At 45.0% G+C, this 27,400-nt stretch overlaps 1 protein-coding gene across 1 annotated transcript in view; it reads left to right on the forward strand.

Moving 5' to 3' along the window:
- KIAA1217 (KIAA1217 ortholog) overlaps window positions 1-27,400 on the forward strand; it is a 452,893-nt gene that overhangs the window by 225,036 nt on the left and 200,457 nt on the right. Inside the window, exon 3 of the mRNA XM_056857670.1 lies at window positions 5,898-6,175. Coding sequence (XP_056713648.1) covers window positions 5,898-6,175 — 278 coding nt within the window. The remainder of the gene's footprint in view (window positions 1-5,897; window positions 6,176-27,400) is intronic.

Raw genomic sequence — 27,400 nt, forward strand, 5'->3', positions numbered from 1 at the left:
GAGGAGACTTGCAAAGCACTTTGTAAACTGAAGAATGTTGTAGACATTATGGATAACAATATATTTAAGTGTGTTAATTTTAGCGGTATAGGTCTCTTGATGTGCTGGCAGATGCCAGTGATAGAAAATTAAAGACTTCCTTTGCGTACCTTGATGCGTCAGGCCAAAATTCACCTAATCTTTATGTGTCTCTCCATCTGTTTTTCTCTCCAATGGGGACTCAAAGCAGCTCACAACATCATTATCCTCTCCTTCATCTTATCCTTACAGTAACAACCCTGTAAGGTAGGTTTGGCTGAGAGAGAGTGACTGGACCAAGGTTGCCCAACAAGCTGCCATGGCAGAGTGGGGATTCGAACCTGAGTCTTCCAGATCCTGGTTGAACACACTAAACCAGTGGTTCCCAAAGTCGGCAGTACCACCCCCTGGGGGATGGTGGGATTACCTAGGGGGGCACTAAGAGGAAGGGGGCAGCAGGGGGTGCTAGAGGTGGGCCCCTTCAACTGTGTTGTTGGATAGGGTAGGGGGCATTGGGGTTGAGTTTGTGGAACCAAGGGGGCGGTGGCCTGTAAAGTTTAGGAACCACTGCTCTAAATGCATGCTGGTCTAGCATCTTAGCATCTTGTTTGTAGCAATGGGTGGCCAGATGCTTCTAGACACTTAAAAGCAGGTGTGAAGTTGATGGCTGTCCCTCTAGCTTCTTCCCGGCATCTTGTACTTAGAGAGATGCTGTTTCTGAGGTCATTTATTCATGGCTGTTTGCTGCGGTTTCGATGCTTTGTTGCTCTGGACCTTATTTTCGATTTTTCACAGCTGCCCCGAGGTAGCCCATAAAATTCGCAGCAAACCAGCAGCAACTCAAACCTGTGTTGCTACGGTCTTTCCCTTTGCCTCGCCCTTTCTGCCGGAGGGTCCCATGAAAAACTCCTGGAGTCGGATTTCTTCTCCCCGCCCATCCTGGCAAATGTCTCCTCCCTCTCCTACGTCTCCCCACCCACAGGGGCGGCTATTGGCCAAGGGTTCTTTTTTGTTCCAACCAGAACTCCACCCCTTTTCGTGCGCTTTCCGTGGCCACTAGATCTGCGCTTGAGTGCCGTATCAAATCCAAACGGCAAGTTTACAAGAGATGTGTGGCCTCCCATGCATAAATGGCCCTGGGCGCTTTGGCTGCTGTACTAATGAAGAAAGAAAAAATAAGGGGGGAACAAAGAGGTGGAGCTGAAGAAAAAAAAAGGAGCGCGAGCATAATTCACGAGGGGAGAAGTGAAAAGAATTATTCCAAAGGGGGATGAAGCAACAAGTCAGGACATACCATCAAAAAAGGGGGGAACTAAAAGAGAAACAAGGAAAGTGGACAGAAGCAGAAAACAGAAGTCAACGGGAAAACGAATCCAAAGCTGAAAGGGAGGGGGGGGACCGTGCCGAGTCAAAGCAGAAAGGGAGACAAGGGCCGTTTACGCAGGGGAGGTTTTGCCTTGGATTTGCCGCTCTCTCTAGATGCACATTTTCCCCATCCAAATTCTCAAAACTCTGCATTGGGGGCTTATTGTTGAGTTTTGAGAATTCGGATGGGGGAAATGTGCATCCAGAGAGCGGCATGGGGAAAATGTGCATCCAGAGAGTGGCAAATCCAAGGCAGAACTCCCCATGCATTCGGTTGCATGAAAGTGGAGTCGAGCGGTTTGGAGCCTATAGGACTTCTCCTTACCCCTCTCCTTCGGATGCCTCCCCTCTACGGAGCTGCGATGGGCGGAGTTGTGACGGAGGTGGGGGCGGGCCTCAACAGTGAGCTTGTCAGCAGGGGGAGGGCTGAAACGCCAGGGGCAGACACAACCGCTGTCAAATGCTGCAGCCTTTTTCTCATGAGTAATCCAAGCTACATCGGGCTTTATGAATTAGATTCGATTCCATGAATAACCTTTTAAGTTCGGGGTTTTTTTTACTCTGCCTCAAGAGAGCAGCAATTTTTTGAGTGAATAATTGACCTGAATGTGGTGCTGCCATGGCTAGTAGACGTCATTCGACCCCCTCCTCCGTGAATTTAATCAAGGAGGGACTTGCGCTAGCATTGTCCACATTTGGACCCACTGCTGTTATCATTGCTCTCCTGTAGGCGCTTGGTCATTGTGGCATCTAAGCTTAAACAAGGAATCCTGATTAGGTTAAGGCATGCATGGGCTCTCGTGGCCTTTTCTTATATGCCCAGGGTAATGCCGATCGCCAGAGCCCCGTGGCACAGAGTGGTAAGCTGCAGTACTGCAGTCCAAACTCTGCTCACAACCTGAGTTCAATCCCAACGGAAGTTGGTTTCAGGTAGCCGGCTCAAGGTTGACTCAGCCTTCCATCCTTCCAAGGTCTTTAAAATGAGGACCCAGCTTGCTGGGGGTAAAGGGAAGATGACTGGGGAAGGCACTGGCAAACCACCCCACAAACAAAGTCTGCCTAGAAAACGTCGGGATGTGACGTCACCCCATGGGTCAGGAATGACCCAGTGCTTGCACAGGGGACCTTTACCTTTTTAATGCAGTTCGCCACTTTGGGGTCAGGAACGAATTTTCCTTCCAGGCCAGATTGGCCAGGGATCCTGGAGGTTTTTTGCCTTCCTCTGGGCATAGCGCAGGAGTCATTGGAGGGGTGGGGGGGAAGTAGTTGTTAATTCCCTGCGTTGTTCAGGGAGTTGGACTGATGACCCTTGAGGTCCCTTCCAGCTCTGTGTGTCTATGAGCACATAAAGCTGCCTTCTACTGAATGAGACCATTGGTCCATCAAGGTCAGTACTCAGACTGGCAGCAGCTCTTCGGGGCTTGAGGTTGAGGCCTTTCACATCACCTACCAACTGGTCCTTTTAGCAGGAGACTAGAACCTGGAACCTTCGGCATGCCAAGCAGATACTCTGCCACTGAGCCACAGCCCCTCTCTTACCTGACCACTGAAGAGATATAAATAAGGCATACTGTGTTGATCTGGGGAGCTGGATTCACACTGTATGCTATCCCATCACCACGAACGGGGCAGTGTAGGATACACAGTGGTGGCTACTGCAGCAGCACAGGTTGTGCAGTCTGGACAGGGACTTTTCTGCTGTCTGTGCAGGATTGCCTGGGAGGGAAAGGAGCCCTTTCTTGGTTATGTGTTGCAAATTTCAACCTTGCAGATGTGTCCATTAAAGTAGACATCGACCAGAGAAGTCAAGGAGACTGCTAATTGCCAAATATGGCAAAAGCAAAGCAAATGTTTTACAAAGGGCTGCTGGCAGTGGTATGTAAGCCAAGAATGACTTCTATAATAGCATCACACAGAGACAAATCATTTCACAGAAACCTCCTATAGCATTGAAGTGCAAGGCAGCAGCTCTTTACATATTGACTGTGTTCCCACTAGGATTGCTAACCTCCAGGTGTAGCTGGAGATCTCCTGGGATTACACCTGCTCTCCAGGTGACATAGATCAGTTCATTTGGAGAAAATGGCTGCTTGGGAAGGTGGACTCTATGGCATTATACGCCATTGAAATCCTTCCCCTCCCCAAACCCATCTTCCTCAGGCTCCACCCCCAATATCTCCAGGTATTTCCAACCTGGAGCTGGCAACTCTGGTTCCCGCACAACAAAGTGCAGGGCTATGTACTGCAGGGCTCTCTGATCCTAAGCTCACTTAGACAGGACAAGAAAGAGGACAGAAATGCTCCAGGGGCAGCTTGGCTTCGTCCTCATGATCTGCAGGCAACCGTCATCACCTTCTGGAGCTAGGCTTGCCAGGTCCCTCTTCGCAACTGGCGGGATATTTTGGGGCGGAGCCTGAAGAGGGCGGGGTTTGGGGAGGGGAGGGACTTCAATGCCATAGAGTTCAATTGCCAAAGTGGCCATTTTTCTACAGGTGATCTGATCTCTATTGGCTGGAGATCAGTTGAATTAGAAGGAGATCGCCTGCTACTACCTGGCAGTTGGCAACCCTATCTGGAGCCACGTGCCACCAGCTGGGTCTGATCCAATCTTGGCTCAGAGTCTCAGACCTGGGTGGCAGCAGCCCGGGAGGAGACAACAGCCCCTTTCAGATTACTGTTCTAAGCCAGATGTTATCTATTGTTGGCCCGATTCCAAGTAAAGTGTTACAGGGACGGGCGTTTCATACAGCTCATTTCAATCCATCTATGAGCCATCTCTACAGCATTCAGAATCTCTCTGGCCATTTCAAACACTGCCACACTCCCCTCCCCCCGCTGCCTTTTTTAGTGGCACATTCTTTTTTGGCTTTTTTTGGTAAGATTACTGCTATAGCGCTACAATAATCCAATGCATCTGAATGCTGGTGATATAGCAGTTCAGTGCTACATCACTAGCATTTGGATGCATTGGATTGCTGTGGTGCTATAGCTGTAATCTTGGAACATTTTTTAAAACGCCAAAAAAGAACAAAGGCAGGGAACAAAGGCCGCTAAAAAAAGGTGGGGGAAAGGGGGTCTGTTCGGAAGTGCTGTAGAATTTTAAGCAGCACACTGCAGCGATTCAGAAGTGCAAGGAAGAAATGAAACGGGAGAAAGCAGTTTTCCTAAAAAAAAATGGCTGAGCCCCGAGATGCCAACGGGATGCTAGTGGCTTTGTCTGAAAAGGTTAAAAAAAATTCATTAGCATCCAGGAGCCCAAACGGTTGGGTCTGAAATGACACAAAAACCAGTTAGCAACTGGCTGCTCAAATGGGTTATAAGGGGCCAATGAGTCTGTTTTACTCTGAAGAAGAAAAAATACCTTGAAGGGCCCCTGGCTGCTGTCCTCCATGTACATATCCTGTGTGCAGAATCACATTCCGTTGTACTCGGGGTTGTGGTGATATTTTTGAGTAATCATGCATAGAGTTGGCTTCCCAAATAATTAATTTTAAGAAGGAGGATTCCCAAGCCATTCATTTTAAGGAGGGTGAAGGCTACATACCTGGGAACATTTCCAGTGGTTAGTTCCCTCTTTTTTGCTCTTCACTAACCAGGTGTTTTTTTCCATAGATATTAGGTAACAAACTTTCAACCTGCATTTTTCTTTTTTGGGCCCTGGGGGGTTTGTGTTACTCAGTTATCTGAAGATAAATTAGGTCTGACATCCAGCCTATGTTCTCTTCTCAAAGCTATTTATAATAGGCAGGCCTCAAAAGTAGATTTTAAAGTTGTAAAAGTTATCTGACTTTTCCCCGTTAGTCTACCCCCCCTCCAATCACATAGGCTTGCTTTTATTTCATTTCTCAAAAGAATGGTTTATTGAAAAAGTGACACTATATTTTCCAGTCTGCTGTCTCGGAGAGGCATAAAATCCAAGCAAGATCCATGAAATTTAAAACCAAGGCTATGGGCTGAAAAAGCGAGGAGTGGGTGGGGGGAGGGGGGAGGAGGAGTTGAGAAAAAAAGAAAGTGCCTTCCTAGCTTTTTCACAGACATTTCAGAATACGCTGAAACCACACTGGTAAAAGATTAAGGATTTCAATTCCAGTTTGTGAAAGGAATTTTATCAATTGGGATCTTGAAGGAGGCCTTGTTACAGCCCCATTAAAATGTGCCCGCGCATTATGAAGCACATTTTTTTTTAAAAAAAACATACTCCTGTAGATTTTATTGCTTAAGGAACAAAGGTGTTTGCCATTCATTCATCTTTTCCCCCCTTTAAGACGGTATGGAGGATATGCTTCTCTTAATGATCCATTTTCCATGCAGCATTGCGTACTATATTTTATAGCTTATGCAAACTACTGTTTTAGTACATATTTTATTAAAACTCAACAGCATACATCTTTCCATATAAATGAAGCAGAACTGCTCCTTCTATACTGCTGCTAGAAACTGGCTTAAAAGTTATTCTTCTGTGAACAGGAGATGCTTTTCTTGTTTTACAATGCCTTGCATGTTTTGATTCACAGACCAGGGGAAAAGCAATCTGCATGCAGCCTCGTTAGATGATGCAGAGTATCTCTGGCCTAAGGAACTCACTGCTACTGGAAACAGCCAGACTTCAAAACCGGGACGCAACATTCCTCGGAGACATACCGTAGGGGGCCCTCGGAGTTCCAAAGAAATCCTGGGCATGCAGACCTCCGATATGGACAAAAAGAGAGAAGCTTTTCTTGAACATCTCAAGCAGAAATACCCTCATCATGCCACTGCAATAATGGGCCACCAAGAAAGACTGAGAGATCAGGTATGGAAAATCAATCAAATTCTTAAATGGTTGGGCTGATTTCTGTTTTGTTTTGTTTTTTCAGTCTTCTAAATTGTAAACATGGTTCTGATTTGGAAATCCATGTATGTATCTGAACACACTAGGGTTACTAAACTCCAGGTGGCAACTGGTGATCTCCTGGGATTACAACTGATCTCCAGGCAACAGAGATCAGTTCACCTGGAGAAAATGGCCGCTTTTGAAGGTGGATTCTATGGCCGTATACCCCATTGACGTCCCTCTTCTCCCTAAACCCCACCCTCCTGAGGCTCCACCCCCAAAATCTCCAGGTATTTCCCAACTAGGAGCTGGCAACCCCAGTACACATGTGTGGCTTCCATACAAGTGGGCTGAGCTGTTGTTGAAGGAAGCTCTTCATGTGCAATGGAGATGAATTCACAGAGCTGCCACTTACACTGAAGTCGATAGAGAAGCCCTTAAGCTTTCAAGAAGTCTGTGGAGCTCGATGCGTATATGAAACCCCTAACGAAACATGGGGATTGTACAGTTTCAGATTTGCACTACAGAGTTGCACTACACTATCATGTATTTCTCCTTGTGTTGAGCAATACTTTTATAGATTGCAGGAGGAGTACTGAATGTTTGCAGGTCATTGTTTTACATAGAGTAGCCATGTAGAAGACTCCAAAAGAAGGGTTCTAATTTAGCCTTTGGTCTGCCATGCTAATCTTTTACACACACGGATTTTCTAATAAATGGGTGAACGTTGAAATGCGCCGTTGCATCACCGGTGGTCTGAAGCAATATAGCTCCGAAAGAGATGTGTCAGGTTATCCTGATGATTGTGTGGTTTGGTTTTTAAATAGATATTGTGTGTACAGGCCTAAGTGATTCCATTCAGATAGACTATGACTGATTCTTGGGCTTGCACACTCCTCCCTCGTACATTTCCTCCTCCCTCCCTCTTTTGAAAGAAACCATGACATTGGAACCAGCAGTCAGGTTAGCACAAACCATTGTGCGGCCTGCTAACCGGTACTGAAAAATAAGGTTTCTTTGTGACTTCTGTTGTGTCCTGAATGCTAGGCAGCTGAGTAAGGAAGCAGCATACTCTTAAACAGGAGCACAATTTATTAAGTCTGGTTCTTTTTCTGTGTTGAGCTGCATTTATCAACAGCATCCTTTTTCTCTGTTCTTGCCCACATTAAGTCCTGGAGTGGACTACGGCAGTCTAAAACCCTGGCCCGGATTCAAGGAATAGACTTGTCACAAACACCACAGCTTCCATTGCTGGTTGGCTAGCAAACCGTAGTTTGCACCTACCTTACTTTGCTGGTGTAACGGTTTGTTGCAAAAGAGAAAATTGTGAATCTGAATTTACAAAGGGAACATAAAATGAGAGGTCTAAGAAGGCAGAGGGGGAGGCTTATGAATATGAAGCTGAGGCACCAATGGGCAAGTCTTGGTTTGTCATTAGACGTGAACCAAACCGGTTTGGGCGCTTTCACACATGCCAAATAATGCACTTTCAATCCACTCAATGCACTTTGCAGCTGGATTCTACTGTGTGAAACAGCAAAATCCACTTGAAAATTATGTTTAAGTGCACTGAAAGTGGATTGAAAGTGCATTATTCAGGATGTGTGAAAGTGCCCTGAGTCTTAACTGTTCGCTATCAGGGCAACTGCTTAAAAGATGCGGGAAAATGGGCCAAAATATTATGTGGGGTGAGAACAGCTGGCCTTCAGCATCCTTTTGGCTTGAACATGCTAGTTCATCAACGGTGCACATAGTCCAGTTCATATTTCCTTTTAACCTTTCTTGATGTGATGGTTTCTCTGAACAAATGAATATTGACCTCCTTTTGTCAACTTGCTGTGACAGAAAAGCTGCTGTTTTACTGGGATGGGCTCTGAGGTGCCTCTTTTGCTCGACTCACTGCAATTGCTTTGCAGAGGCTGTATGATGTGCAGTGAAACCATCATTAGGCCTGCTATGATTCCTTATAGATTTATGATTTGGCAACTGGTAGCTATCCCCCTCGTAACGTGGAGGTCCTGTGGCTCAATGGTAGGGTATCTGCTTTGCATGCAGAAGGTATTGCCAATTTAAAAAAGGATCAGGTAGGAGGCTCTGTAAAAGATCTCTGCCTGAGAACCTGCTGTTAGTAAGAGTGAACCGTGCTGAAATTGGTCTGGCCCCAATATAAGGCAAGTTCTTGTGTTCATTTTCAGGCTAGACTGCTGTAGATGCTTAGAATGTCATGTACCTTGATATGGATCAGGAAGAAGAGTTGGTTTTTATATGCCAACTTTCTCTACCTTTTTGTTTAAAGGAGAATCAAACTAGCTTACAATCACCTTCCCTTCCACGCCCCACAACAGACACCTTGTGAGGTAGGTGAGGCTGAGAGAGCTCGAAGAGAGCTGTGACTAGCCCAAGGTCACCCAGCTGGCTTCATGTGTAGGAGTGGGGGAAACCAACCCGGTTCACCAGATTAGAGTCCACCACTCTTAAGCACTACACCACCCTGGTACCGCTGATGCTGAACAGCTTTTCAGCTTTTGTCCTCGTGAGACTTGGTCAGAGGAGGCACATGAAACTTGTGTTCCATGTTTATATTAATTTTATTCTGGCATCAGTTCAATGCACTTCGATGGCATGGGTCCTACATACTTTGAAACTCTCACTGGTAAAACTATTAGGTGAACATGTTAAGCTGCCTTATGCTAAGTCAGGCCGTTGGTCACTATCGTCTTCTCTGGCTGGCAGTGGCTCTCTAGGCCCTCACATCACTTACAACTGGATCCTTTTAACTGGAGATGCTGGGGATTGAGCCTGGGACCTTCTGCATGCCAAGCAGATGCTCCACCATGGAGCCACAATGCTGCCTGTTCACTGTTAGGAACTTTGGGTCCAAATTAGAGAGAAAAATGGGATATGAATAAAAAAATAAACAAAAAACAAGCATAAGAAAGAAAGGTCGACTTTATTGTTTTCTGGGGTTTTTTTCTTATTCTGTGAAACAATAACAGGTCTGTCCTCAAAAATAGTGGCTTTACTCTCAGTTTCATCAATTAATATGTCATTCTTAATTAAAGTCTGCCCTCTTTGATTAAAATTGGCCCCCATTAATTAAAGATTCATTTGGTTGAAGTCAGTTTACATTACGGACTCTCACGGTCTGACCCTTATGAGTAGCAGCCTGGTCCCACCCAGTAAAAGAAGATGAACAGAGGGGTTTGGTTAGTAGAGTAATCCAAAGGTTTAGTTCATTAATTTACAGCAAAGCTTGCAGCCCACTTTTAATGGACCAAGACTTAGCTGCTTCTTATGAGGGTCTGGAGTGTGAGGCTCCATCATTTAATTAGGATTGAGATTTTTGACCAGCACAAATACAAAGATTCTCTCGTTTCATATAGCTGAAAATGATTTAAAAAGTTAGGACTCTCCATTTTCCCATTCTCTGGAGAATGCGAAGCCAAAGGAAATTTCCACCGTTGACTCCAATGATGTGTTGTAGCCTGGAATTTGTCTCTTGTGAATGATACTACTGCAGGGTAGAAAGTGGAAGAGAAAAGTGGAAAAAAGCCATTTTCTAATCAGCGTGCTAGCCAATATGATTTAAATTGCAGACACAGGAAATGCAAAGCTTGAATGCAAAGGTCTCTTGTGAAAATTGCCATAAGGAAGCTGAGTCTGTGGTTTCTCTACAGGTTATGATTGCTGGAGGAAGGATTGGTGGTAACACTAAGGTTTCCTACAGCAGGAATTTAGCATGTGGACATCTCGCACCAGATAGGAAGAAACACCGGAGAACATATATCTGATATATCTGAGACATAAACCCACCAGTGCTTAAGGTGGACATGTTCTTGTGTGAGGTTGATGTGTTACATGCTTGCTGGTGTCCCTCACCGCAATCACAATCTGTGGAGCTTCCTTAAGAGGGTTCAGTTCTGATTTCCTGCCAGCTGTTGAAAAAGGCCAAAGACTACCCACTCCCCCCTTTTTCCTCTTCAGCATTGAAATTCTCCTGCTGCTGCTGCTTCATTGATTGTACTTGCTATCTGTGTAATGGACTATAATATCTGTGTGGAGAATGCAGGGTGATAAGTAAAGATAATGCACAAATTGCCTTTTAAAAATAAATAAGGCAGAGCGTGAGATTAGATCTTTCCTGAGTCATGTAAATATTTAGTTCCAGTGGTGTAAGCACTTGCAAGCCAAGGTTGGACAGACTACTGCAGGGATATCCTATACATTTTGCAACTCGATCCCCCACTCCCCGAAGCCAATAAATTACAGTAGGAATTCAGTAACTGCATTTGCTGTCTGTTTTTAAAAATGTGTCCTACTTGCTAATTTATTATAGCTGCAGATCTAAGATCACTTGCTAGGGAATAAGTCCCAATGAACTCAGTGAGGGCTTCCTTTTGAATTTACATGGGCCAGTAAAATCAAAGGGAACTCTCCTGTTTGTGTGTTTGTAATAATCAGTCCTGAGCTGCATATATGATGACTGAACGAGTGTCCCTTGAGCAGCAAAATTTCTCTAAGGGGATCTCTAAGGGGATTTCTCTAACGCCATGTTGATTTTGCCATGAATAATCCCACACACACACACACACACACACACACCGTAATCCAAACTGATTCATTCAAAGCCACCAAAATGATTGTTCACTTTCTGAATAAATTATTTCATGGAAACCTATCAAAGACTTAGTCAAACTTGGTTCTTTCTCCGTAGCAACAACCCGCAACTTACAGTCCTTAGTGAATTTGTATTAGCATGTGGGCGTGAGATGATGCACCCTTTCTTGGGATGCTCAAAGACTGAAGGAATAGGGGAATGGCTGGGTGGCTCAATGGGCTCCTAAGATTCTGCTTATAAGGCACCGAGACAAGCAGAACAGCATTTTGCTCTCAGAAGGAAGATGGATGTGGCTAGACCCAGGTGGGATAAAGATTCTGTAAAGGGCAGCAAGGGGCAGGAGATCGGCCACATTAATCCCTTAGGAAATTTACCTCTGAGGAACAAGGATAACAACTCTCGGTGCAGTCCTAAACTGAGTCGTGTGTGTAAAGTGCCGTCAAGTCGCAGCCGATTTATGGCAAACCCTTTTGGGGTTTTCATGGCAAGAGACGAACAGAGGTGGTTTGCCAGTGCCTTTCTCTGCACAGCAACCCTGGTATTCCTTGGTGGTCTCCCATCCGAATACTAACCAGGGCTGACCCTGCTTAGCTTCCGAGATCTGATGAGATCAGGCTGTACCATGCTGCCTTCCCTCCTTCCTAAGCTGAGTTACGTATGGAACTCGGCTTCCATTAACACTGTCAGTCTAACACCAGTTCAGTTCTGCAATAGCCTTGAATGGAGAATAAAGTTTCTAGAACTTAAACAGATTGCAGCACCTTCCTGGCCAGTAAGTGATCCTGCATATGATCTCCCTGCCCCCCACCCCCCGGACATCACAGATTTACTTATTTATCATATTTTTGCCTACTCTCCCTATGTAAATATTAATACTTGTCATTTATATGGGCCCTTTAAGCGTTTAAAGCATCTCACAGACATACTGAAGTAATCCTTGCATCAGCCCTGTAAAGTAGGTCAGTACTATTATTTTCATTTTGTGGATGAAGGCAGGAGGCAGGGCTGAGGCTAAGGAGGTGTTGTTTGCCTATTGACTTTGTGGCAGAGGAGAGATTCGAACAGGGGGTGCCCTGATTTGCAGCTCAATGCCTTAGCTTTTATGCTACACTGGGAAGAGAGGGTTCTGGTTGCAACAAAACGCTGAAAATGTAAATTGAAAGAATAGAATATCCAAAATAATATATCATCCAATTTAAAAACAGCTGTAGATAATAAAATAATCTCATTTTAAGAAGGAGGGAACAAAAAAAATTAAAACTAAGCAGTTGCTTTAAAACCAAGTAAAGGAGCCAGATCCTGATAAATAAAATTAGGAATCTGAGAAGGGGGCAAGTCAAGAAAATGCCTCAGAAAATTAACACTTTCCCTCTGGTGCCAAGAGCTTAAATGACCCAGCACCTGGCAAACTACTATGGGGAGAGAAATCTAGGAACTACATCTTTCCTTGAGAGCCAGAGAGATGTAGTGGTTAAGAGTAGTGGACTCTAATCTGGAGAACCCGTTTTGATTCCCCACTCCTCCACATGAGTGGCAAACTCTAATCTGGTGAACTGTGTTTGTTTCCCCACTCCTCCACATGAAGCCTGCAGGGTGACCTTGGGCTAGTCACAGTTCTCTCTGAACTCTCCCAGCTCTACCTACCTCACAAGGTGTCTGTTTTGGGGAGAAGAAAGGAAGTCAATTATGAACTGGTTTGAGACTCCTTAAAGGTAGAGAAAATTGGTGTGTAAAAACCAACTCTCCTCCTCCTCCTCCTCTGATGGCGATGGTACATAGAGTGGAACTTCTGCAGAATTGATTGGTTCCAGCCAACAGTTTAATTGAATCTCACTCAGTTTCCTGGTGCTTACGGCCCCCACTACGCATGGCTTTTGTCCATGCATGTCCCATGACCCTCAGCATAGCCTTTTTTCTGTCATCAAAGGGGCTTTTATCATCCCATTTTCATCAGTGGAAAAACTGGTTGGATCCAGCCTAGTGTCTCAACCAATGGGCAGATTCTTGTGTATACAAAAGCCTAAGAGATGCTGTGATGGGATTAGCCTAGTGTTCCATCCAATCTAGTATTCTTTATAGCCAAGTAGATGCTTCTGAGAAGATCATAAAGATGACATCATGAGGATGAGTCATGAAATGTTATTTTGTTACCCCTGGCTGTCAGAGGTATTTTCCCAACAGGAGACAAGATTGTATAGTATTAATGTTGCAAAAACAATTATCTTCTTATAGTGTTGAGACTTCTGTTGCCCTGGCTTGCTTTGGGCATCCACGATCATCCCAGTGTGGGAAGTACTGTAGCTCAGCGGTGGAGCAAAGGTGTTTTTTTTTTGCAGAAGGTTCAAAACTCAACCTCTCACACCTCCGGTTCTGTGGGATCAAGTATTTATTAAGGACTTTGATTCATCCACCTCTCCATACAAATGCCTGAGTCAGCTTGCAAGAGCCAATAAAGGCTAAAATCAACCAACATGCATAAAACCAATAGCAACAATCAATAAAACAGTAAAAATAGCAAGAAGATCATAGCAGTATGGAAACAGCTGTGGCATATAAAAGATAAGTGCAATAAATAATTTAAACTACGGTAAAGCAGATTCACAAATACCAGCTGTAAAAGGAGTGCAATGAAAGAGTGGCTCCTTATACTATCTGGCTGCTATTATGGATCTGCTTTACTGTGATTAAACAGTTTACTGCATTATTTACTTATTGCAGTATTTTATTGGTTATGTTTTATTTATAAAGATTTGTTGCTGCAATAAAAATAACAGTCAGGATGAAATAGTTCCTTAGATAAAATAATAATAAGCAAGTTCAGTAAAACTGTTTCCACAATAGCATAACTTCTACAGGCCTTCTAACAGTGTAAAATCAAAATGCCATGGCAAATGAAAACATCTTCATATGGTGCCTAAAGGATAATCCAGCTGTGGGATTAATCTCTGTGGGTAGGGCATTTCACAATCAAGGTGCTCCACTGAAAAATTCCATCTCTGGCTGCCACTCACCAGAAGGTGGAGTCTCTATACAGTAAGGTCTTGAATGCAGATCTCAGTTGGCAGACAGGTTGGTACAGTAGTAACTGATCTTTACGTTGCGATGTGCTCAATACTTCGAATTGTGCCTGCAAATGAATAGACAGCATTGTAATACTAATAATAATAAAAAGACTGGAATGATATATGACTTTGGTGGATGGAGCTGTGTGTCTCCTGCATATTGATGTCATATCAGTCCCCAGACAACCTTAGGCAGATGTTAAATAGCACAAGGACAGAACTCTGAAGTACCCTGTAATGTTATTCCATAGGGCCAATAATACCCCAGCAGCATTTTCTGGATTGATTGGTAAAATAAGAAGAAGAGTTGGTTTTTATATTCCAACTTTCTCTACCACTTAAGGGAGAATCAAACCGGCTTACAATCACCTTCCCTTCCCCTCCCCACAACAGACACCCTGTGAAGTCGGTGGGGCTGAGAGAGTGTGGCTAGCCAAAGGTCACCCAGCTGGCTTCGTGTGTAGGAGTGGGGAAACAAATCCAGTTCACCAGATTAGCCTCCCCAGCTCATGTGGAAGAGTGGGGAATCAAACCCTGGATATATAGGCCATGAAAACTTGTTCCTCTATTTCCATTGGAATGGACTTCTCCAATGTCAAGATTAAGTGCACTTAGCCAAATTGATTATGGAAGCAAACTAGCACAAAAACTTAAACTGTGCAAAAACTGCATTTGAAAAATCAGCACAAGAAAACTAACTTGAAAATTCATACTTCTGCCTCTCCTTTTGAAGGGGGGGATCTCTAAATGAACCCTCTGTTTTGGGCAAACTAGTGTGTCTGATTCTGAGAGCCATGGGCTAGAGCTAGTCCTGGGAACCAGGCTTCCCACAACTAATTGCCAGACACAGCTGCTGGTCTTTGCAGAATGCTGTCCCAGAAACAAAATGCGGTCTGATGAGCTGTCTCTCCAGGACAAGGAAATACATGAAGAAACAGGTCAAGCACAACAATTTCCAGGAAGGCAGATCCAAGCGACAGGGTTCTAGGGGGAAGGGGAGTGGGAAGTCCCAGACAAAAGCAGAGATTGGCCTGGACCACAGAACTACATCACATTCCATTTGGACTGTTGTAAAGCCAGTCTGGATTTCCAAGGAGACTCGCTGAATACCCCAGCGGCTGATAAGACTAAAGCTGGTTGGCAAGAAACAGGTGGAGATCAGAGGAGCATGCCTATTATATTAGGTGCTGTGGAACACAGGCAGGACAATGCTGCTGCAGTCGTCTTGTTTATGGGCTTTTTAGAGGCACCTGGTTGGCCACTGTGTGAACAGACTGCTGGACTTCATGGGCCTTGGTCTGATCCAGCCGGGCCTCTCTTATGTTCTTATGAACTGCACACAGAGAGGAGCCAGCGCAGTCCAGACTTGACCCTGCAACAGCATCCAAAATCAGTAATATTTTTAAAAATTAAAGTTGGGAGACGACATAAAATAGGGCCTTTGCCATCCACAGAGGATTTGTTCCTGGGATTACCACAAATGGCGAAATCCACAACCCCACAAAACAACCCTTCAATGAGGCAACAATTAATTAACAATTAAATTAACCGTTTAATTAACAATTTAATGAGGCAAAGTGGGGGTAAAAACAGGCTGGAAACCACATCATGTGACCTGAACATGGACGGCAAATAAGGGAAATCACAAGTCATGAACTGGAGATTGAATGGCAAGGGTCTACCGCGTTTGAATTTTTGCAGACAAGCTCTACAAACTGCCGGTTCACTAGTTTAAAACCACAGATCAGCATTGTTCTAACACGATGTTCCTGGTTACTCATTTGAATCTGTCACATTTTTGTACATTGCTGCCTTTACATGTTGGGAGCCATGCGGGAACTCTTCTGGGAATCTTCCTTTTCTACTTCTGAACTCTGTATTGGGACACAATCCCATCTATTGCGAGCCTTCTGGGAAGCAGCCAGGTAGAAGTAGGGTAAGGATCTGTTTATATATATTTTTTCCAGCTTCCTCTGCTACCCTTATGAATGTTTCACTCACTAATGGGTTTTGGATGGAATCCAAAGACACCATAAGTTTTTGTACGATTTTCTCCATGGTCACTGGAAATTCCCAGGGATTTTCCTTCAACTGGGTGCTTCACAGGCTGTTCCTGACGTTCCTCAAATTTTGTTGTGTGTGTGTGTGGGGGACTTTTTAGAAAAGAGACTTCAGGAGCCCAGCTGCTGCCTGTGCGAAAGCTCCCTGCAAGGCCGATGAAAGAACCCTTATCTACACATCGGGCCCCTGGGCACTATTATGATACACACAATACAGTTTGGCAGGCGTGGCTGTTATTGCAAGACTATCCCCCACACACTTAGGCAGGGCTTGTCGGATTTTATTTTTAAAGGGATAACAGGAAGACTGTCACAACTCCAAAAGGTGTGGACAGAGTGGAATTGTGAGAGAGCTTTTTTGGGGGTGTGGGGGAATCCAACTTTCGGCATCTTTTAATCAAGGCATCCCTGAATGCTCATGAAACTGAAACACGAATGAGATCCACTGTTTACTGAAAAGAAGGAAATGAGGATGTAAAGGAAGGGTGGGGTGGGAGCTCAGAAGGAAGGTACTGAGGCTTTGGAGAGACGGCTTCTGAAGGACCTCCCTGTTCCCTGGGCTGCAGGTGGGCTGGCTGAACTGCACTGTTGCGTTGCGTTGTGGTTTCGACCTCGGAGAGGGAGCAAGAGGACAGGAGGCTAACCGTTCACAAGTTGGGAGACTGAAGGAACGCTTGCACTGAAAAGCTGTTAAAAATAGCTGAATTCCTTCCAAAGAAAACGGGGAGGGAAACCGTTCAGGAGAAACCTGTTTTACAGGTTGCGCCATCCAAAGGGGATTATGGGTTCTTTTTTTTTTTTTAAGGGAGAGAAGGGAAACAATGAATCTTATGAAGCTGTAATTTTAAAATCTCATAACATGTGCTCTTCAGCATAATAGTTTTTTTTTTGGGGGGGGGTGTTCCCCAGAAGGGATTGTTGGACAAGGAAATGCAAACAACAGTATGTTGTTATATACATATTCTGTCTCTCAGTTTGGCTTCAAAAGCAAATAAATTGTACATTAATGTTTTAAGAGTCACTTAATTTCTGGTTCTATTAGCATGCCAAGGAACAGGGCCATTAAACATTTACTTGAAACAAAACAGTCGAAGTGTATTGGTGCAGTCTGAACCTGACAGGTTGTTCTGTCATGTTAGGCAGGTGGGGTTAACGTAACCATGGTGATTGATGATGTCATGCTTGGGAAAGCATGTTAAGGCAGCGAATGTACCAGTGTAGCTGTTCAAAGTCCCATTGGCTAGAAAGTGGCTTTTATGCAAATGAGAAAGTTTCACTCCAGAAGGAGCGAAAGGCATTGCATGGGAGACATGGAAGGTTTTTTACTTGCCTGGATTGTAAAAGGGTTTATAAGAAGCTAAAGAGGGGAAAAGAGGATTGGTATCTACGGGGAACCATTCTATAGCTTATCTTCTGCCTTGCCTGCGGAATCCTGCATTAAGGTAAACAGAAATTTCCTTTTCATTGTCCCTTAACTAGGATTGTGCTGTTGAAATCTACTTTGCGGCATTGTTTTCTCCATAGCAGAGCTGAATCCATAACCTGGGCTTCCTCGTATGGTATGCGTGCACCCTGTCAACCCTTTCCTTCTCCGCCTCCCCCTCTCCACCCCATCTTTTGATTGAGTGATCCGCAGATTTTGAATAATATCAAAGTAAGGGGGAAGGCTTATGCTCATTACGTGACTCATGCTTTGTACTGTGTTGGAGAGGAGAAACCAGAAACTGAAAACTGATTTATTTATTCTTTGATTCTTTCCTAAAAGCCCCCCCCCCTTGCCCCCGTACTTTCTCTGTTAGAATCGAACTCCAGCATCATCGGAGAATTAAGAAAGCATGCTTCCTGGCTGCAAATGCGCAAAGATCTTTATTGTGTTGGACTTCCAACAATCATTTTCTAATGCAACTTTCAAATGTGATGTCCCCCCTTTTAGAACACCTTGCAATGTGAAACTGGCAAACTTTGAGGAGGGAGGAGGAGAAATTTAACCCTTTCCCATCCATTGCAAAGTTGTTTTAACATTCAGGAGCAAATTCCCTAATTTTTGCTACTTGTAGTAAAATTAGAAGAAAACTACCTTAGCTCTTACCTAGCATCAAAAAGGAAGTTTAAGTAGCCAAAGATGAGGTTTGAATAATTTGTTTACGGGCATAGTTTTTTGAGGACAGAAAGGTCACCAATTCAGTTCAAAGACACCCATGAAATGTAAATAGAGTGCAAAAACATGATCACTGTTAATCTCCCATAGAAATTAAGCATGCCAAGATATCAAGCCAAAAACAACCCCCCCCAAAAAAAAACCCAAACTGTTGCTTTCCGTTCCTTTATCTCTATTATCTGATTCATTTCCCCCACCCTTCCTCCAAAGAGCTTATAGTGAAGTACGTGGCTCTCCAGGTGCATGGTTTCTAATGCCAGTGAAAGCAAGTTCAGTAGTGCAAAATGTTAACAAACTGAATAGAAACAAATGCAAACACATTTCAGTGATTGTTTTCTGGTGCTGCCCTGCAAATCTATTTGACTTGACACTCATGGATGAATTGCTGCTATTAGTTATTAATGGGAATTTACAGAATTAATTCTGTGCTTGGTTTTTTGGTTGGTTAAAGAACAGGTCTGACGGGCTATGTGTTTAATATTAAAATATGTCGTATTGAACAATGTGTCAAATAAACGGGTGTATTTGCATTCATCACGCTGATTGTGGTTGATGAAGTAGAGTAGCGGAAGGGATAGGAAGAAAATGAGCCCATGTTAAAATTATGTGAATAAATTTATGGCTGGCAACCATATGTAGAAAAATGGCATTTGATTACAGCAAGAGTATTGTTTGTGTTCTGAATAAATGAATAGCTACAATGTGAGCGACTTGATGGCACTTTACACACACACACACAACTAGTGAAGGACTGCCATTATGACCAGAGGAGGAAAGACCTGTATATTGCAAGGACTCAGAGGGATGCCCAGTGTTGCAGTTCCTGGAGGCACAAGTGCGTTTCTTAATAGGGCCTCTGGCAATGGAGGCCAGCCCAGTAGTGGTGTTCTTTCTCTCCATAACAATGGCATGATTAAGTACAATGTTTTACTCTGACTCCGTAAATGGCAGCCATGGGAGAGCGAACATGGTATAGTGGTTAAGAGTGGTGGACTCTAATCTGGAGAACCGGGTTCGATTCCCCCCTCCTCCACACTCAGCCTGCTGGGTGACCTTGGGCCAGTCACAGTTCTCTCCGAGCTCTCTCAGCCTCACATATCTCACAAGGTGTCTGTTATGAGGAGGGGAAGGTAAGGCGATTGTAATTTTTTTTTGAAACTCTTTAAAGGTAGAGAAAAGCTTGGTATAGAAAACTATTCTTCTTCTTCCTTGAGGGAACCAAACACTGTACCTGTGTGCCTCATCTGCAGTATCTGTATCCCTCCCTTCCACAGAACTAATAGAACCTTTGGAGGGGAGTGAATTTAAACATGGTACAGCAGGAAACAAACAATCCCATGCCTCATGCCACTGCACATGAAGCGTTGTACATAGCATCTCTGAGGATCCATTTTTTTTGCAAGCTGATTGACTGAAGATATGGAAGATGGAAACTGGCTTTTTATATACAATGCAGAATGTTCTCTCTCCCTCTCTCTTTGCATGTTGGTTTGGTGAACTAGTGTGGTGTAGAGGTTAGAGCAGGGGTCTACAATGTGTTGCCTGTGGGCGCCACTAACACCTTTCCTGGTGCCCACCAAGTGATTTTAGAAAGTGGGCAGAGCCAGGTTGAGCTTTTGCCCAGCAAGATGTCTGATTGGCCGCTGGAGATTTGATTGGGTGTACGGTGTTTTTTTTAAGTTGCTTTGGTAGCAGCTGCCACCACAGCACAAGGATCTTCACTGTGTGACTGAAGGTAAGCCGCTCTGAGCCTGACCTTCGGGTTGGGGAGAGCGGGGTAGAAATGTAATAAACAAATAAATAAATAAATAAAATATAAATAAATAAGAGAGACACTGTCCTTCAGTGTTACTCCTCTGAAGATGCCTGCCACAGCTGCTGGCGAAACGTCAGGAAAGAAAATACCAAGACCACGGTTACACAGCCGTGGTTCATAACCTACAAGAACCAATGAACTCTGACTGTGAAAGCCTTTGACAATATAAATAAATAAGCTTCCCTTTTTTGGCTTCAGGCAGTAGTCTTTTTGTGGTGGCCATTTTGTGGCTGCCTTCGGCTGCCTTTGTAATTCTCAGACAGCATGGTGGGCACCACCATGCTGTCTGAGAATTACAAAGGCATCCGAAGGCTCAAAAAGGTTGTGGACCCCTAGATTATAGTGTCACACTAGGCTCTTGTTCAAATCCCCTCTCGTCTATGCAGCTCACTGCATGACCTTGGGCCAGTCACTCACTTGTTCTCAACCTAACTGTCCTCACAGGGTTGTTGTGAGGATAAAATGGAGGCGGGGTAAAACTGTGTGCACCTTGAGGAAGGCGGAATCCCAGTGTATTAATGTTGTTTTAAAACTATGGGCTCAAAGACAACGATTAGGCATGTAGTGTCACTTCTACACATATAAAGAGTGTCTTGCTTCTCCCCTCCAATCACAGAGTCCCATGCTACATCATAGGCCCCTCCCAAAGGCTCTTGAGTTTGGGAGCTACTTTCTGAAAGTGAGGCATCCGAAGCAAACGAAGTGTTTCACACCATCTCCTCCATTTCCTGGCACTCTCTTAATTCCAAGGAGGATGCAGACGGATAACGTTTCCATCCTTCATTTTAACTGGCCTGACTGGGCTTTGTTTGGTCACTTCCAATATCAGCAGCAGTCCTTGTATTGGTTTTCTTGAAGCTGCCTGAGATGAGTCCTTTGCAGCTTTGCGCTGAGAAAATGTGGAGCTCCTGCCAAGAGCTAATCTGGGCACGTTTATCGAGGGAGGATGGTTTCAGGTGCAAGAATTGCTCCAAGGACAACGGATGTTGCTGACCTGGTCTGCTTGTGCGCCGTCTGTCCAATCTTCGGCAAGTTGAGTGAGTTTGCAGGGCAGGTCGCACTGCTTTTAAAGTGCCGCAGTTATCAAGGGATATCCTCCTTGCATGCCTGCACACACCAGACTGCTTGCTGGTCCCGCTAAGTCTGCCTCTGAATTGTTTCTGAATCTGTCCTTTGTCTTCCTTCGCCTGATAGGGGATGGAGGATTTCTTTTGATACATGGCTCTGGCTGCTTAACTTGGTGCGATCTCAGGCAAAGTGGCTGACTGCTGTGTAGCATTGGTAGAGCACAAGAAGGCAGAGCATGAGTATTGGCAGTCCAGTAACTGTGGGGACATGCTCCCAATATGTGTGGTCACCATGGTATTTGAACAGGGGAAGTGCATGTATTTTTGCATGCATGTACAGCTTCGGCATGTGACAACCAACTTCTGGGTTTTTCAGGTTTTGTTTCATGTGTACCAAAGCTGTATGCACATGCAAAGATGTGCACATACACTTTGTTCAGACTGAGTGGTGGTGACCACGTTCATTTGGAGCATTGTAGTTAGCAAAAGGTACATGGTTGCCAGGCTGTCAGTACACAAGGATATAAAGTCTGAAAAAGGCTTATATCTCTTAGGCTCCATTCAGACATTATGCTGACCCATAAATAAAGAAATCTCAGTACGATCTGATGTGATATCTGAATCAGCAAACCATGGTTGGTGATCAACCAGCTAAACAGAATTGAAAAACACATGACAGAAATTAGATTTGTACAAACCATGGAGGTGCCAACTATGGTTTGACTTGATGTCTGAATGGATTACAGCCCTTATTTTGTCAGCAGATGTTGGCATATTATGGAGGCTAGAGTGAATTTATGAAACTGAGCACGGAGAGGATGGAAACCAAAAGCAGCACTCTAATAATTTGTCTGTTGGACGCTTGAAATCTCAAACCATGGTCTCAGTCCTGACTGTGGTTAGCATCAACCATGGTTCATCATAGTCTTAGGATTGAACCTGGGACCTGGGATTGAACCTTGAACCTGCATTCAAAGCAGATGCTCTTGGTGTACCAATGAGAGTACTGGCTGCTCTGGCTATCGTTGGTTCTCCAGGGTCTCAGTCAGAGGTCTTTCACAAAATCTGCTTCCTGATCCTTTTAGCTGTGCTTCCATGGATTGAACCTGGGACCTTCTGCATGCAAAGCAGATGCTCTACCGGTGAGTCACACACACACCCCAATCTCTTAATGGAGATTTTTTGCAGTGATTTGAGGCCACGGTGCTTGAACTGTGCTCTTAGGAATCCGGTGAATCCTCACATATTTATCGGGGTTCTCAATGAAAAGATCATTCATGGTAACAAGTATCCCTGAAAAATAGCTTCATCATGGTTAACAATCTTCCCCTTAAGTGTGTTACCAGAGGGGAATATGGGGCATGTTCTAAACTTCCTTGTCTGAATCGACAATGCGTTCCAGAATGTGCCATAGAACCCCCTGCATGGCTCATGCACTGCTTGGCTTGCCTTCCACCAACCTGGAAAACTTCCCCTCAGTATTAGGAAGTTTGAAAATATTTACTTTGTCTAGTCAAAATTATCAGGGCAAGATCAGCACAAAAATAACCTTGGACCTTTCTCATCCGATAAGTAGCAGATATTGAAGAAAGTTTAGATCTCAAACACAGTACAGCCAGACTTGGACGTATCATTTAAAGAGATGAGCCTGCACATAAGATTTTGTTCCTGTTCTGATCCTCCTAAGCATTCCTGATGGCATCTGCAGGTTAAAGTCATTTGTTCTTCTTTAACCTTATACACAGGATAGCTGTGGATGCGCTCAGTAAGTAGTCAACCTACCAGGTTTACTGTGCGGAATTTAGGTGATGCATTAACATTAAATAATAGCCATGTAAACGTGCCCCATGTAGTTCTCTGGCCACAGCATGATAAGGCATTTTTACTCATGTCTTTTTCTGAACAAAATTGTGTTAAACTGGACACACCTGGTCAGTTTGTTCTGTCTAATTTTAATCTCCAGGATCTCATTTACCCGTTTCAGCATTCTGTTTAGAAGCATATAGGCAAAAAACTCAGGCAACTCTCTCACTGAAAGTCATTTTCTGTTTCATTTCTTTTGGGGGGATGAATACACTTGTTGCAACGTTGCAGCAGAGGAGGGAGAGAAAATCTTGAAGTCATCGCCTGTGAATGCAGGGGTGTTTTGTGGCGTACATCCTTTCGACTCAGAGTCTGCGCTTCCTCATTAATTGCACTTATTTAGTAACATTCATGGCTGAGAGTTTTAAGCCTGGGCACAGCAAACAACAAAAGTCTAGGCTTTGATGTAGCTGAGGGGTGGGAGTGACTCTGTTTGTTTGCACCCTGGGAGAGATGCTGTGTACAATCCGTGTGGTCTTCCTTTGAAGATGCTGCTCATCTCCCTCCGTTAACAATCCAATTTCTCAGCCATTTGTAAATCCCTGTTTGAACCCTCCTTCCTCGTGGGATACAAACCCTCCATCACATGTCCTGCATCCTTCTTTATTTTTTTTAACACAGATTCCAACACACCCACATATAGTTTGCTGCTATTGCTACCCTCTTGCTGACCTGACTTCACTTCCCAATTAAGTCTAGCACTGCGCTTTCAGAAACCACATTTCTGTGTGGGAGACCAAAGGGGTGACGTTTTGATGCCTGTCAAACAAGAGGCCTGCTCAGTAGCAGCTGTGATGAAGCATTTAATGCTGATCAGTGTTAGTGTAGAAAAGGCATTAAAAAAAAAGATAAACTTGGTTTTGAACAAAACCACATTACTGAAAATGAGATTTTTGCTTCCGCCGGGTGTTAACTAGTATTCAAGCCTATTTACTTTCTTATAACAGTGGTCACTCCGGGCATAGATGTAAATGTTGTTGGCTGGAAAGACAAATGTTCTTGAGGGATAATCTTGTGTGGTCTGGAACACAAGCAAGAGTGAGGCTTCCCTTTCGTTTCCCTTCCCTAAATGGCGCTGCTGACCCTTCAGCTGGCTAGCATGCAGGACATTTTTCTTGTAGAACAGTCATTCAGAATGCTTTGGCGTTAGCTTGATTCACTTGTACCTGCAGATACAATCGGAGGGCAAATCACAGGGCAAAGACAAGGTCTGCATTCCATAAGAACAGAAGAGCCCTGCTGGATCAGACCAGTGGTCCATCTAGTCCAGCATCTTGCCTCACACACTGGCCCATCAGTTCCTCTAAAGGTCCATCAGCAGGGCATAGAGCCCAAAGCCTTCCCCTGATGTTGCCTCTGAACATGGAGGTTCCCTTTAGTCACCATGGCTAGTAGCCACTTGATAGACTTCAAGGATCTGTAACAATAATCCCTTAGGTTTTGGTCTCTGGACTAAAACTGCGAGTCATAGGAGAGACCTCCTGACTCTTTTAAATAGCAAAAAGTAGTTGCAGTAGGGAATTTGGTTCAGGGTTCACATGAAGCTGCCTTGTACTGAATCAGACCCTTGGTCCATCAAAGTCATTATTGACTGCTCAGACCAGCAGCGGCTCTTCAGGGTCTCAGGCAGAGGTCTTTCCCATCGCCTACTTGCTTAAGTCCTTTAACTGGAGATGTCAGGGATTGAACCTGGGACCTTCTGCATAGGGCTGTTGAAAAAAAAAATCGTTATAGTTCGGATTCGGCAGAATTCAACCTGTTTTAATTCGGGAAATGCCGAAGTCCGAACTCCCTCGATTCGGATCCATGGAATTCAGCGCCTAGTTCACGTTTGGGGGGAAATTCGGCCGAATAAAGTCATTAAAAATGCACTCGCTCCTTTCCGCGGCTCCGGGGGGGCATTTTTGGGGGTAGAGGTCTCAAACTTTCAGGGTAGCTTGAGGGGACACTTCTTGCAAGAACCCCCAAGTTTTGTAAAGATTGGGTCACGGGGTCCCGAGATATGGGGCCCGGAAGAGGTTTCCCCCCAAAAAAAATCGCCCACAGTGACAGGAATAAAGCCACTTAAAGCACATTGGCACTTTTCCACGGCTCCAGGGGGGCATTTTTTGGGGTAGAGGTCTCAAACTTTCAGGGTAGCTTCAGATGAGCCTTCTTGCAAGAACCCCAACGTTTTGTAAAGATTGGGTCAGGGGGTCCCGAGATATGGGGCCCAAAAGGGGTCCCCCCTTAATGTGCATTTTTATTCCATTTACAGCACACATTCAAGCCACTCCATGGCTGCAGGGGGCGCATTTTTGGGGGTGCAGCCCCCAAACTTTCAGCATAGCTTCAGATGAGGCTTCTTGCAAGAACCGCCAAGTTTTGTAAAGATGGGATCAGGGGGTCCAGAGATATGGGTTCCCCCCTTTTCTCTATTGGGATGAATGGGATCAGCCGATCCTATGCATCTAGAGAGCGGCAAATCCAAGGCAAAACCTCCCGTGCTAACCATTGCAATGCAAAGCAACACACGAGCGACCATGAAAAGGAACAGAGGCGCACTAGGCTAGCTATAGCAAAAAGGAAAAAAGGAGCAGGTGACTTGGACCATGAAAATGTATTGTGAAAGTCAGATTTTGCAAAAACATATTTGAGTGAGCAGCAAAACAGACCGTGCAAAAAAACCCCCAAGGGTTTGTATTTTCTGCCTTCTCCTTCTTCTCATGGTGGAGGGATGCTCCCCCCTTATGCAGACGACCCCACCAAACTCAAGCAAGTCTCACCAGCAACACCCCCCACCTCTCCAACCAATACGGCGCCGCAGTGCACCCCCCAAACGGGGAAAAAAACCAAGCCGCAGGGGATCTCACGCAAGCTGCCCTGTTTCACTCAACCCCAGGCTAGAGGCAAAAACAGTGAAAAACACCAAAGAGGAGGCTCGACACCAAGGGTGCCAAGCGGAGAGAGACTCACTAGCTGCCGCACAGACTCAACTTTAAACTTAACTTTAAAAGCAGTACACACAGAGGTGAGCGGTCACACACTCCTCGGCAGAATGGGCGAAAGCCTCCTTTGCCCCCCCCACAGAAACTCCCCCCCACAGACTCTGCTTCCCCCCCCCACATACACACGGAAAAAAATTATAGATTAAAGCCCCAAAAGGGGTCTTACTGTGGATGTCTTCTGTTCCATCAGGAGGGACTGGGTAATCCAATACGATTCCATTTAAAGCACAGGAGGTTTTGCCTTGGATTTGCCGCTCTCTAGATGCATAGGATCGGCTGATCCCATTCATCCCAGTAGGGAAAAGGGGGGAACCCATATCTCTGGACCCCCTGATCCCATCTTTACAAAACTTGGCGGTTCTTGCAAGAAGCCTCATCTGAAGCTACGCTGAAAGTTTGGGGGCTGCACCCCCAAAAATGCACCCCCTGCAGCCACGGAAAGGAGCTAATGTGCACACGCACACCCCCCATGGGGATTTCTCTCTCACTCAAACAGATACTCTCTTTCTCTCCCCGGGCCATGCAGCAGCTGGGCTCACATGCTCAATCACGACTGATTGGCCAGAAGAAGACCCTGCTTGGCCACTGATTGGCCGCGGGAGAATGCTGCTTACTAACTGACAGTTATGCTGCTGTGCTGAACCCCGAATTTGCTGAATTTACTCGCCAAACACCCCGAACCCGACAAATTCGGGGTCCCGGATTTCTCGCCTTTTGGAGTTCGGCTCCATCCGAACTGAAAACCGCCGAATCGAGGGAAATTCGGCTGTTTTTCGGTTCGGGCCGAACCAAATCGACAGCCCTACCTCTGCATACCAAGCAGATGCTCTACAAACTGAGCCACAGGGTTACGGCACTTGAGAGGGTGCATGTTAGGAATGTACTGGGATATTAAAGCAGCCTGGAGCAAAAGGGTCCACATGGCCCCTGCAGTACTGGGAACGTGGCAGGGGGCTCTCAGCTCAGTGAACTTACACCTGTTGCCATCATCAGCATGACCCGGGTTCAAGCCAAAAGGACCCTGTGGCACTGTTGCACTGTAGAGTCCACTTGGTTCCGCTTGCGCCTGGCCCCCAGTGGCCTTCTGAGAAATCCTTTGCTAAGTTAAAGGGCCAGTCCACCCATGGTGTATGCAAACTGATAGCAGTGGCCACATGAACAGTCATTAGCAGTGAGAAGGTGGTGAAGAGTGATGCAGTGTGAGTTGCCTGTCTTTTCCTGCCATGTGGTCAGCAGTACCACATGGGGGGAGGATTTCTAAGGGCACACCAGCTGCCTCTCCCCCCACCCTCCGGGCAGTTTTTTTAATGCTTTAAAAAAGAAGCACCAGGAGACAATCCAATTTCTCAGCTATTTGTGATCAGGAGATCATCACATCACATTCTTGGCTGTCTGTGATAATACATTTATCTTTGCCTGTGTCTTTAGAAACATTCCTTTCCTTTATACCTTAGAAACTCCTTGATCCATTGATCAAGGGGTCACTTTGTGTGTGGGGGGTGGTGGTTGTGAATTTCTTGCATTGGGCAGCAGGTTGGATTAGATGACCCTGGAGGTCCCTTCCAACTCTGTG

This window comes from Euleptes europaea, chromosome 11, assembly GCF_029931775.1.
Source record: "Euleptes europaea isolate rEulEur1 chromosome 11, rEulEur1.hap1, whole genome shotgun sequence".
In the NCBI taxonomy this organism is placed as follows: domain Eukaryota; kingdom Metazoa; phylum Chordata; class Lepidosauria; order Squamata; family Sphaerodactylidae; genus Euleptes; species Euleptes europaea.